General features: G+C 38.8%; 2 protein-coding genes across 2 annotated transcripts in view; both read left to right on the plus strand.

Annotated features, from left to right (window-relative positions):
• Positions 1 to 892: 892 nt before the first annotated feature.
• LOC136844759 (uncharacterized) lies at positions 893 to 2,773 on the plus strand. The gene has a single exon (XM_067113994.1). It carries the CDS (start codon positions 893 to 895, stop codon positions 2,771 to 2,773), a length of 1,881 nt encoding a protein of 626 aa, XP_066970095.1.
• A 4,915-nt stretch (positions 2,774 to 7,688) lies between these two features.
• LOC136845152 (uncharacterized) overlaps positions 7,689 to 12,838 on the plus strand; it is a 169,693-nt gene continuing 164,543 nt past the window's right edge. Inside the window, exons 1-2 of the mRNA XM_067115100.1 lie at positions 7,689 to 8,191; positions 8,681 to 8,779. The gene's annotated coding sequence lies outside the window, so the exon portion shown is untranslated. The remainder of the gene's footprint in view (positions 8,192 to 8,680; positions 8,780 to 12,838) is intronic.

Raw genomic sequence — 12,838 nt, forward strand, 5'->3', positions numbered from 1 at the left:
ATCGCTGAAAGAATTATGAGAGAGAGAGAGAGAGAGAGAGAGAGAGAGAGAGAGAGAGAGAGAGAGAGAGAGAGAGAGAGAGTTTTCGCCTAAAATTATAAAGAAACGCTGAAAGAATTATGGAGAGAGAGAGAGAGAGAGAGAGAGAGAGAGAGAGAGAGAGAGAGAGAGAGAGTTTTAACCTAACATTATAAAGAATCGCTGACAGAGAGAGAGAGAGAGAGAGAGAGAGAGAGTGAGTTTTTACCTAACATTATAAAGATTCGCTGACAGAACTATGGGGAGAGAGAGAGAGAGAGAGAGAAAGTTTTAACCTACCAATATACAGAATCGAAGACAGAATTATGGGAAACTTAAAAATGGCAATTTCTAAACTTACCACAAACAGACCTCCTTTTTTTTTTTCTTTACAAACACAAGAGTAGCAAAAGAATACCGAGTTTCACTGTGAACGTTGAAGGCTTTAAAAGTCAAGAACAGCGATGAATAAAAACACGCGAAAACAAAGATTGTGCACCTGAGAAGTATCGACAATATCGACCGATTCGTCAAAATGAACGGCAGGAAAAAAAAAAGGTCGAAATCTTGTACCTGGAACTGAACTACGGTTACACTGCTTGTTTTCGCTTCAGTACGAAATGTAAGGTGGAAAGCAAGAGGTATGGCCCGTCAGTGGAAAGCAAGAGACATGGCTCATCAGTGTAAAGCAAGAGGTATGGCTCGTCAGTGGAAAGAGGCATGGCTCATCAATGGAAAGCAAGAGGTATGGCTCGTCAGTGGAAAGAGGCATGGCTCATCAATGGAAAGCAAGAGGTATGGCCCATCAGTGGAAAGCAAGAGGCATGGCTCGTCAGTGGAGAGAGGCATGGCTCATTAGTGGAAAGCAAGAGGTATGGCTCTTCAGTGTAAAGCAGGAGGCATGGCTCGTCAGTGGAGAGAGGCATGGCTCATCAGTGGAAAGCAAGAGGTATGGCTCGTCAGTGGAAAGCAAGAGGCATGGCTCATCAGTGGAGAGAGGCATGGCTCATCAGTGGAAAGCAAGAGGCATGGCTCATCAGTGGAAAGCAAGAGGCATGGCTCATCAGTGGAGAGAGGCATGGCTCATCAGTGGAAAGCAAGAGGTATGGCTCGTCAGTGGAAAGCAAGAGGCATGGCTCATCAGTGGAAAGCAAGAGGTATGGCTCGTCAGTGGAAAGCAAGAGGCATGGCTCATCAGTGGAGAGAGACATGGCTCATCAGTGGAAAGCAAGAGGCATGGTTCATCAGTGGAAAGCAAGAGGCATGGCTCATCAGTGGAGAGAGGCATGGCTCATCAGTGGAAAGCAAGAGGTATGGCTCGTTAGTGGAAAGCAAGAGGTATGGCTCATCAGTGGAAAGCAAGAGGCATGGCTCATCAGTGGAAAGCAAGAGGCATGGCTCATCAGTGGAAAGCAAGAGGTATGGCTCGTCAGTGGAAAGCAAGAGGCATGGCTCATCAGTGGAGAGAGGCATGGCTCATCAGTGGAAAGCAAGAGGTATGGCTCGTCAGTGGAAAGCAAGAGGTATGGCTCATCAGTGGAGAGAGACATGGCTCATCAGTGGAAAGCAAGAGGCATGGCTCATCAGTGGAAAGCAAGAGGCATGGCTCATCAGTGGAGAGAGGCATGGCTCATCAGTGAAGAGAGGCATGGCTCATCAGTGGAAAGCAAGAGGTATGGCTCGTCAGTGGAAAGCAAGAGGCATGGCTCATCAGTGGAGAGAGGCATGGCTCATCAGTGGAAAGCAAGAGGTATGGCTCGTCAGTGGAAAGCAAGAGGTATGGCTCGTCAGTGGAAAGCAAGAGGCATGGCTCGTCAGTGGAAATAAAGAGGCATGGCTCGTCAGTGAAAGCAAGAGGTATGGCTCGTCAGTGGAAAGCAAGAGGTATGGCTCGTCAGTGGAAAGCAAGAGGCATGGCTCGTCAGTGGAAATAAAGAGGCATGGCTCGTCAGTGGAAAGCAAGAGGTATGGCTCATCAGTGGAATGCAAGAGGTATGGCTCATCAGTTGAAAGCAAGGGGTATGGCTCGTCAGTGGAAATAAAGAGGCATGGCTCGTCAGTGGAAAGCAAGAGGCATGGCTCGTCAGTGGAAAGCAAGAGGTATGGCTCGTCAGTGGAAAGCAAGAGGCATGGCTCGTCAGTGGAAAGCAAGAGGCATGGCTCGTCAGTGGAAATAAAGATGCATGGCTCGTCAATGGAAAGCAAGAGGTATGGCTCATCAGTGGAAAGCAAGAGGTATGGCTCATCAGTTGAAAGCAAGAGGTATGGCTCATCAGTGGAAAGCAAGAGGTATGGCTCATCAGTGGAAAACAAGAGGTATGGAGCATCAGTGGAAAGCAAGAGGTATGGCTCATCAGTGGAAAGCAAGAGGTATGGCTCATCAGTGGAAAGCAAGAGGTATGGCTCATCAGTGGAAAGCAAGAGCTTTGGCTCGTCAGTGGAAAGCAAGAGGTATGGCTCATCAGTGGAAAGCAAGAGGTATGGCTCATCAGTGGAAAGCAAGAGGTATGGAGCATCAGTGGAAAGCAAGAGGTATGGCTCATCAGTGGAAAGCAAGAGGTATGGCTCATCAGTTGAAAGCAAGAGGTATGGCTCGTCAGTGGAAAGCAAGAGGTATGGCTCATCAGTGGAAAACAAGAGGTATGGAGCATCAGTGGAAAGCACTAGGTATGGCTCATCAGTGGAAAGCAAGAGGTATGGCTCGTCAACGGTGACTTTCGACCTTCCTTTCGAATCTCAGCCAGTGAATACTTGACCTGGTCTATCAGAGGAGACACAGACGACTTTCTCCTCTTCTCATGAACAAACCTCCAAAATACCAGACTGCAACCCATATCTGTACTATGTAGATGCATCAGTGAACGGCTTGGTTTAAACATTGGTCTGAGACAAGGGTTTGTTATGTCTCCATTAATGTTTAATATCTTTATGGCTGAAATGTCGTGAGAAGTGAGAGACAGGGCAGTAGATGTATGAGCAAATTTGTGGGAAGAGTGCAAATGGCTGACGTTTGCAGATGATAGCATTGATTGGGGACACTAGACAGGAACTGCAGACACTGGACAGGAACTGCAGACAAAAAGCAGAGTTTGCAAGAGAAGGAACCTGCAAATAAATATAGGTAGGAGTGAGACATTGAGGGTAAATGGAAACCAGAGAGATGGACATTTAATGTCAATATGAGCTGAACTGGGCGGAGAGTAAGATGGAAGAAAGAGAATACGAAAGGGGGTACAGTAAAAGGAACGAAAGGGGTTCCAGCTAGGGGCCGAAGGCAAGCTGCAGAGAACCTTAAGTAATGCCTACAGTGCACCGCATGAGGTGCACTGACGGCACTACCCCCCCACGGCGTTAATGCAATGGAAGTGGTTGGTTTGTTTACGTACCAACAGCCAATATAACGGATGACGATGGGCATGCGAGAAGAGCTGAATCACAGAGTAGGTGGGGCAGGCAAAAAAAAAAATAATAATAATAATGAATAAGTAAAAGTAGAAGGGTTGAGCAAAAGAATAAGACAGGGATTTAAAGTGTCTATGGAAGCCACTGCTAAGCCAGTTCTCATCAACATAAGTGAAGCATTTATGTTAAACGCAACAGACAGAAAAAGGTTGAAGCCGTTGAGATGATCTGTTTGAGTAACATGTGTGATTTATATAAACTGAAAGGCGAATAGCCTAATGGGAGGACACGTATAAGAGTTTAAAAGGTCAGCATAGGTGAAGTTTGTATCATCCGAGTTTTGAGATTGACTGGTTGTGTGGAAAAAAATGAGGGGTGATAACCTAGTGAAAACGTTATATAATAAGAATTACTAGGAGGGAGGAGAACGGGATGAAGACCTAGAAAGTGCTGGATATATGAAGTGAGCATTACTAGAGAAGAAGCGAAAGTGTATGCATAAGAAACAAGATGAATGGCTTAAGGTATATACGGCTGTTTCACACGCTGCTGAGGACTCCAGCGTAGGTGCATGACGTCGATAATGATGCATCAAGTTATTTACACAACGGGTTCATCCATGAATCGGTAATTTAAGTGTGATTGTGGCAATGAATACTGTGTTGCTTTCTCCCCCTGAAGACATCCCTTGCTATGAAAAACAGCTTGATTACAAATAGTGCGGGAGTCATTCCACAGAGACAGAGCCCTGGGGTCGTATGTGTAAGGTCCGTGGTTCATTCTAGTCCTGCCACCCAGCAGTCAACCCAGCTGTGAATGGGTACCAGAATCAGCCGCATTAAAGAAAAGACACATTAGGCCTGCAACCACCATAGACTAGAGACTTACTGATAACCTAAAGGCCGGCCACTATGGCGCCATCTCCAAAAAGGAAGAAAAGGTGAAAAAATTACTCACAATGACACACAAATATATGTACATATATAAACAAAAACACACACACACATATGTATAAATAACCTTATAGCCTATACATACCTATATATTCACAAGTATAAAATACTAATATTCCTTACGAAATAAGCACATAAAGCCTAACTAAAAGCAGTTAGAAAAAAATAAAACCCTTCAAAAACAAATACAAATAGGCTTTTCCCACTGCTTCGGAATTTCAACACGGATAAACGCTGTGTGATGGAGTTAGGGACCGCAAAAGCTCTTAACACAATGGTGGCCTTGCAAAAGACTCACAGGTATGGCGTGGGACGAGAGAGAGAGAGAGAGAGAGAGAGAGAGAGAGCAATTTCCTGAACATGAAAGGTGTAAAAAGAGGTATGAAAGGGTGATAAGCTCTTTCTCATGCAGAATGCAATCAGATCGTGCAAGTGTGGGAGGAGCTTGTTGGGTAAGCACATACCAGTGGTTATGACCTTGTATGTTAAATGTACCAGTATGTCATTTACCCCTAATTGTGGATGATGCTGGTGTGATTTTATGTGCGCATGAATCTTTGCAGACTAACAAAAACACGCTGTAATATATATAAAATACACACAAGCGTACAAACACACGCACACACACATATATATGTATGTGTATATATATATATACTGTATATGTATGTGTATATATATGTATGTGTGAGTGTAATCATTTACAAAAAGGCGGACTGGTGTGTTTGTGCCTATACATAAATACCTGTAAATAAATAGTTGTACTTTATGCTTAGCTTATCTCAGGAACACTTGAGTTATTACGGCGTAGACTGAATATATATATATATATATATATATATATATATATATATATATATATATATATATATATATATATATATATATAATAAATATAGTAAATTACATTATAAAGTATGTTAAAAAAAGAACGTGTTCACAGCAATTACAGTAACCAATAGGATCATTCATTTTGGATTCACGGATTTCAGGACAGACATGCACGACGAAGTTTCTTGAAAAGGTTTCAAGTTTTATTATTCCAGCGGCTTTGTTAATAATATTTCCGCTGGATAGACGAAAACATGAACATACACTCCTCTTTTCCGAGATCAAAGATTAAATGCAATAGAAGCAAACCCATACTGTACCAAAAATATTCAAAGGCAAAATCGAAGCCTGCAAGAGAGGAAACACTTTCCCTAATAGCTAGGCTACCCTTCATGAATGAATCATGAAATTTACGCTATGAAGCCAGACTGGGTACTTTCGGCCATTCATCGCCTGAGACTGTGAAAAGAGGGAGACAGATGGAGATCAGGAAAATATAAGAAATGAAGTAAATGGCTCTAATGGTGCCAATGGGAGAAAACCCGAGGAAACAGATACAGGAGGTTGAACAGCAAGATGGGAGAAAAACTGGGGTGTCATTTAGGGGGTGCTGGGAGGGGCAACTGGCCCCCTAAGAATCAAGTTGCCCCCCAAGCCTCTACTTGCCCCCCCCTCACCCCACCAGCCCCATGACGTAACAGCAGTTGGTTTTCCATTATTCCCACGTAATTCAAATGTGTCATCACATTAAGTTATATCTATCTATTTTATGTGCTTCGAAAAGCACATAAAATAGCTCAAAAAAAAAAACTGATTAGGCTCGCCAAATCGTCTTTGCCCACCCCCTCCAACTAAAATCTGAAATGACGCCCCTGGAGAAAAACGGAAATGGAGGTAAATTGGAAGGCTGAATGTGGGTGCAAATATGTGCCGAAAGGATACAGCAAACATCCTTTAGTAATGCCTACTGTGGCAGGTATACTCGTCCAATATCGTCTTTTCCCTAAATAGATTGGTTAAAAGAACGTATCCATAAGATACGTGCTTATAACCTCGAGGAGGGTGGAGCATGACGGTTAGGTTAGGTTGGATGCAGCCTTGCTTAAACTCCAGTTTACGTCACAAGGAACTCACAGAAAAAAAACCTGCTTACCTATTAAACTGCCAAAGAAATTAAGATGCATAAAATAGCGTGTGCATCAGTGAAACCTTCGGCTTGAAATTTCAATGGAAAATGATATTATCGAATACTGAACCTCCTGATACACTAACGATGATTTAGATCCCACCAAACAAGGTTGGTAAGTGTTCCACACTGGTCATTTTGATATTAATAATTGATCGCAGCCTATACTATGAAGTATGGGTATGGTCTTGGACAACTGGATAGGTATGTGTTGGGTATGTGAAGCGGCTTTTTTTTTGTGTGTGTAGGGAGCGCACGCTGCGTCCGTTTTTCAAATCACACTACGGAATTTATTAAGCTATCTCAAAATCATGTGTTAATTAATTTCCTAAAAACGCCCTTTTTTCTAGGTATTATACGTAAGTGAATCGTCCGTACACGGAAAACGGCATTACCAGGCTGTTCCTGCATATTTAAATGACGACAGACAGCGTTAAACTAGCAAGATTCAAGTGATAATAATTGATCAGCGATTTTCGTACGATATCGTGAAAGTGAATAGTCACTGCACTTTCTAAATATTTCGGGCATAATTCATCAACACTATCACATTCGTTGGGCAGTCTAATACCACACCATTAAAAAAAAATACGACTATCAAACACATATTGTCAAAAGGCAACTTCTTAAAAATGTTTCACTGTAAAAACCTTGGTTTCATTTGTACTTATCTTGGCAAAGCCAGCCCGTTTAGAAAAGATGGTTATTTATGCCTAGAATACTCTACGACAACAGCCATGCAAGATTCTATGTAAAAAATCATAACTTCCTTAAAATTTAGAAATACATATAAGGAACTATAATGCAATATATTCCTTACCGTGAAATGAAACCTTGTTTCTGGTAGGTGTCTTCAATTCGGATCTAGACTCCACTTTGAGAAAATGTCTTCCAGGCCTAACTGGGGTTACAATTTCCGTTCACTTGCCATTTGTTCATTTACAATAGGCACTTGAAATATCTTATATAATTTGATTAATCATCTGGCACGGCTGTATTTGCACATCAGTAAACTACGCAATCCGAATTTTCATGGCTGTATGTATAATTCGGAAGCAGAGAGAGGCACTAACACGAGAAGCCACTATTTGTAAACACAGCTGATCCTGGCTAGAGAACTTGCTCGATGGTTCTTACCCGACAAGATTTAAATGATAAATTTAGATGTTAGCATAGAATAAAAGCAATGCTCCCGTAAAATTCTTCAGTATTACTTACTTATTGGTATGAATTCATGTGACTGACAATGAGAGACTCGAAATGATTACATTTAAACGATGAAGATATCGAATTATATCAGTGCAACCCTTTGTCGTATTACAACCCTGTCTTTGATTACACCACATCGAGAGAGATTCAAATATATTAAAAAAAGTACACCTACATGAAATCACGCATATAAATAAGTAATAGGTAAGAATTCCGTAATTGTAGAACTTTTACCGATGATGACTACCAATATTTTGAAAAGAGAACTTCTGGAAAAAGAACCATTGCGCAAGTTCTCGCAGCGGAATTAAAAGCGATGACAATGATTCCCGCAACGTGAAGGGACAGTTTTTGCATCATTTCTTTAGTGATTGCCAGAATGCAGTAGTGTTAGGATAGAATGTGATGATACATGGAATATTCATTGTGTTTTTATTAATGTGTGCTACGTAGTGAGATATTGCAGCAATTTAAACGCCGATAATAAACAGTATGTGCAGTCCGCATCACTTGGCTGCCCCCAAGGTGGCAGTACGACCGAGTCTAGCCTACTCACTTACCCTATGCGTCCTGCAGCTACAATTGATCCCAGGTAAATTTCAGCCTACATATATCTGATATAACATATTTATAGCCAATTAATCGGAGAAAAGTTGGAGGAAGGTAGATTTTTCCAAGAGGGCATTGGACAAACGTAGGTATCACAAGCTTGAGTCTTTTCGGTAGTTTGTGCTGCCATGTCTGCTTAGGGACGAAGCCCTTGCAGGCGTAAACAGGCCTAATCCCACCGAGGCTTGATGTGTTGTCATTTTTTCCCAATAAGAGTTGATGTGTATGTATTTAGCGAGTGATGAAGTGAATGCATATCATATGGCAAATAGTTTATCTAAAAATAAAGTTTTGTGTAGATTTGGTCGAGAGACTGTGGCATATATGCAATAAGGCTAGTCTGATTCTACAGCTGATCGTTATTGTTTCGGCAGTCAGCAGGTGGAAATTGAGTTCGTAGAATGTTATATATAACTACTGGCAAAAATAATTCACGTTTCCTGTGTGTTAATTCAATTTATATTGCTTTCAGCGGGGCACGCAATGAATCCTACTTACGGCAACAAGTCAGAAAATGTGACTGCTCCTTCAGGCCAAACGAAGGCGCTTAGACTAAGACTTCCTAATCACGGTAAGATAAGACATACTCAGCGTTTTAGTGGGAACCGTAGCTCCTATGGGCGTTGCCAGGATTACAGTCGGGAGAGGTGTTGGCAAAAAAACTTGTCTTCCCACAAAGTTCATTCACAGGCTAAGATTTTCCATAAAATACGGCCATTGACCAACTTTGGCACTGGTTTTTTAAATCGCAGATTTCGTACTGATTCTTGTTTCCTGAATTGTGGAGTATGATGGAGTAGTGACATCGTTGATTTAGTACTTTTCCCTATATCAGAACTTAGGAGACCATGCGCCGCACTCGCTAACAATTCTATAGCAACGCCCATGGATGTATTTTAAAGCTGTGTGCATGCTAACCGTATGTACTTCCTTTTGGGTGGGGTAGGGAATATTGATTTTGTTTATAATGACAACCGGTTGAAGAATGTATACACGAAACTTTCGATATTTAATAGCTTTCCAGTATACGTCGATAGCTAAAAGCTTCGCATGTACTAGGCCTAATAACCTTTTCCCTACGGCTTTGCTTCACAAATGCTTCTTGGGATACACATAGTTGGGAGTAAAAGCTTGCCTTTTTCTTTTTCTTATTTTCCAGTGGTAATTGGACTCGCCATACCAGCAGTAGTTCCCCGTTTCACTTCCTGAGTGAACTGGAATATATATATATATATATATATATATATATATATATATATATATATATATATATATATATATATATATATATATACATATATATATACATAATGTATATAATATTTATATGTATATATATAATGTATATAATATATATAATATATATATATATATACACACACTCACAACATGGTTTACCATTACGTTTACAGTGTATAAGCATGAGGTTGGAAGCGATATTGTCTGAACCTCAAGTTAGGTCTAGCTTTTGGCGTTATGGTTAAAGATTATTATTTAGGCTAATACACCAATGATAATTATCAAAAGTACTTTATATAACATTTATTTTTTTTAAAAATGGAAGAATGCTTATCCACGGCAATACGTTTTTATCCCTCGTTTTCCCCTGGGACAATTCTGAAAGTTGGGACGTACAAGCCTATTTATATCCAACCAACGGCATTTTCTAGAAGTGGAAAAGTTTTCTATCATCATTCCGGAGCGAACGTCAAAGATGCCTCGGGGAAATGGAATCTATTCTAAGAAGTTTGTGGTGTCTTTTTTTTTCTTCTTCTTCTTTTGAAGGACGGCCAAAAAAAGGCGAGATATTCCTCAAAATAATTCTTTTGTGTACGCGAACAAAAGGAAATGGAGAGTCTTAAGACTTGCTTGGTGTATGGGATTATGTACTGTACGTAGTATGTGGGTTCTTTTATATCGGAAAACATTATAATTTTTAACGAAATCTTATATATACTGTATATATATATATATATATACTGTATATATATGTATTATATATATATATATTAATACTATATATATATATATATATATATATATATATATTACAGGTAGATAAATAAAAGGAAATCGACAGATTATTGGAGCAGCATGATAACAAAGCAGTCACGTGACACCCTAAAAGTAGAAAACATAAATTTAAGAATTACAGAAAGACGAACTGCAGCCCGAGAAACTAGACAGAAAAATATACAGTACAAATCGAATAACCCCAAATAAACAAAAATATAATGTGAATCCAATCCGTTGTTTACCTTAAACGAGAACGGGGCAGTCACGTGACCTAAAGATAAGCTCGATGAGAACGGATAAACCCTCTCCTATCGAGTCACATCCGATTACCGAATCCAGTGTGCGCGGAGATGAACGCATTAATTCCGCCCTTCTGATAATACACCCTTTGTTCCCCTTAAGAGGATTATGAGGAAAATTTGAGAAAGATTTAACAGCGAGGGAGAAGATCCAGTTGTAAAACTGGAGGGGGTTATATTTAGCAAGATAGGTTCTACACGTGGGGTACGGAGGGTTGCTTTTTCTGCGGAGTCATCCCGCTGTTGGGTGAAACATGCATATGTATATATGTATATATATATATATATATATATATATATATATATATATATATTATATATATGTATGTAAGTATGTAATGTACAGTATATATATATATATATATATATTATATATATATATATATATACATACAGTATACTGTATGTGTGTGTGTGCAATATAGAGATATAATCAAGAGGTAGGATATTTAGTATTAAAATAGGAGGGTATATAATTATCAGTATAGGGTTAAAACATGTTTCCTGAATCAAACTTAGGTGTCTATATATATATATATATACTATATGTTTTTGTGTATATATAAATATATGCTGTATGAAGAAGTATAGAAAGATATATATAACCCGAAACTTGGTGGAAAGGACATTAGTTATAGGTGATTAGTTGTGGGATAAAAAAAATGGGTCATGAATAGAGTGTATAATGTCTGAAGTTTTGTAGATAAAATAAAAATAAATATATAAATATAACTACATTAATGATGAAGAATAACAGTGATGATTAAAATGAAATCATTATAGCCTAGAATACACAAAAGGCCATCCCACGACCACTTTGAAGCTCTCATCAATAATAATTCTGGCTAATTTCTGCGTTTCCGTAGGGGGTTAGTGCCGTAAGTGCACCTCATGCAGTGCACTCTAGGCATTACTTAAGGTTCTTTTCAGCGAGACTTCGATCCCTAGCTGCAACCCCTTTCATTCATTTTACTGTACCTCCTTTCATATTTTCTGTTTTCCGTCTTACTTTCCAACCTCTCCTAACAATTGATTCTTAGTGCAGCTGCGAGGTTTTCCTCCTGTTACACCTTTCAGACCTTTTACTGTCAATCTTCGTTTCAGAGTTGAATAACCTCATAGGTCCCAGTTCTTGGCCTTTGGCCTAAATTCTAAATTCAGTTTAATCATGGGCATTATATATATATATATATATATATATATATATATATATATATATATATATATATATAGTGTGTGTGTGTGTCCATAATGTCTATATATTATATTTTTACAGGTATATTTCATTTTGCTAAACAATTATGTTACTGCAGGTCCTTCTGTATATATATATATATATATATATATATATATATATATATATATATATATATATATATATATATATATATATATATATATTGTGTGTTTGTGTGCTCGCTCATGTACGTGTATTTTATATATACTGTATACATATAGATATATTTATATGATTATATATGTATGTACATACTAGGCTTCATACATATACATGACTCAAAGGCGAGGGAGGTTTCACATCGATGGAGATGATAAGTTTAAAACAGAAAGAGATATACTTAGTAAGATAGGTTCCAATCGGTTATAGAAAATGAGGCAGAGAGTATTACATAGATATGAATGTAATTTCATTATACTATTAAAAAGATACATGAATCTAAAATTTCATGTAGAGTTTTATCGCTGAATTATTGCAATTAAAGTCCCATTGCAACACATTTGCAATGAACAAAATTGCATAATAAATATCCAAACTGACAATTTCGGTATTTGATCAACTAAATTCAGTTCAGCTTTGAATATTGTTGACAGATAAGTGTAGTGCAGTGATTTTTTAAAAAAATTTTTGCATTGTCGAAAAGGCTAAATAATTTTTGCTGTTGTACTTTTGATTTACTGTCAATATATGCCGTCTTTATTCTGCAACCCTCCCTCAAGATAACATTTTGTATCCTTTTTTTCAATTTAAATATTACAAAAGACTTTTATTTCGGTTAGGAAATTCTTGATGTATGAATACAGATTAACCTTTAGGTTTTCTTTCAGGGTAAATCTTGAATAAATTGAGTATACCTTAGTTTTACCAGACCACTGAGCTGATTAACAGCTCTCCTAGGGCTGGCCCGAAGGATTAGACTTATTTTTTACGCGGCTTAGAACCAGTTGGTTATTTAGGAACCTACAGCTTATTGTGGAATCCGAACCACATTATAGCGAGAAATGAATTTCTATCACCAGAAATAAATTCCTCTAATTCTTCGTTAGACGGCCGGAGACTCGAACTCGGGCCTAGCGAG

Source organism: Macrobrachium rosenbergii, chromosome 13 (genome assembly GCF_040412425.1).
Source record: "Macrobrachium rosenbergii isolate ZJJX-2024 chromosome 13, ASM4041242v1, whole genome shotgun sequence".
NCBI classification, from domain to species: domain Eukaryota; kingdom Metazoa; phylum Arthropoda; class Malacostraca; order Decapoda; family Palaemonidae; genus Macrobrachium; species Macrobrachium rosenbergii.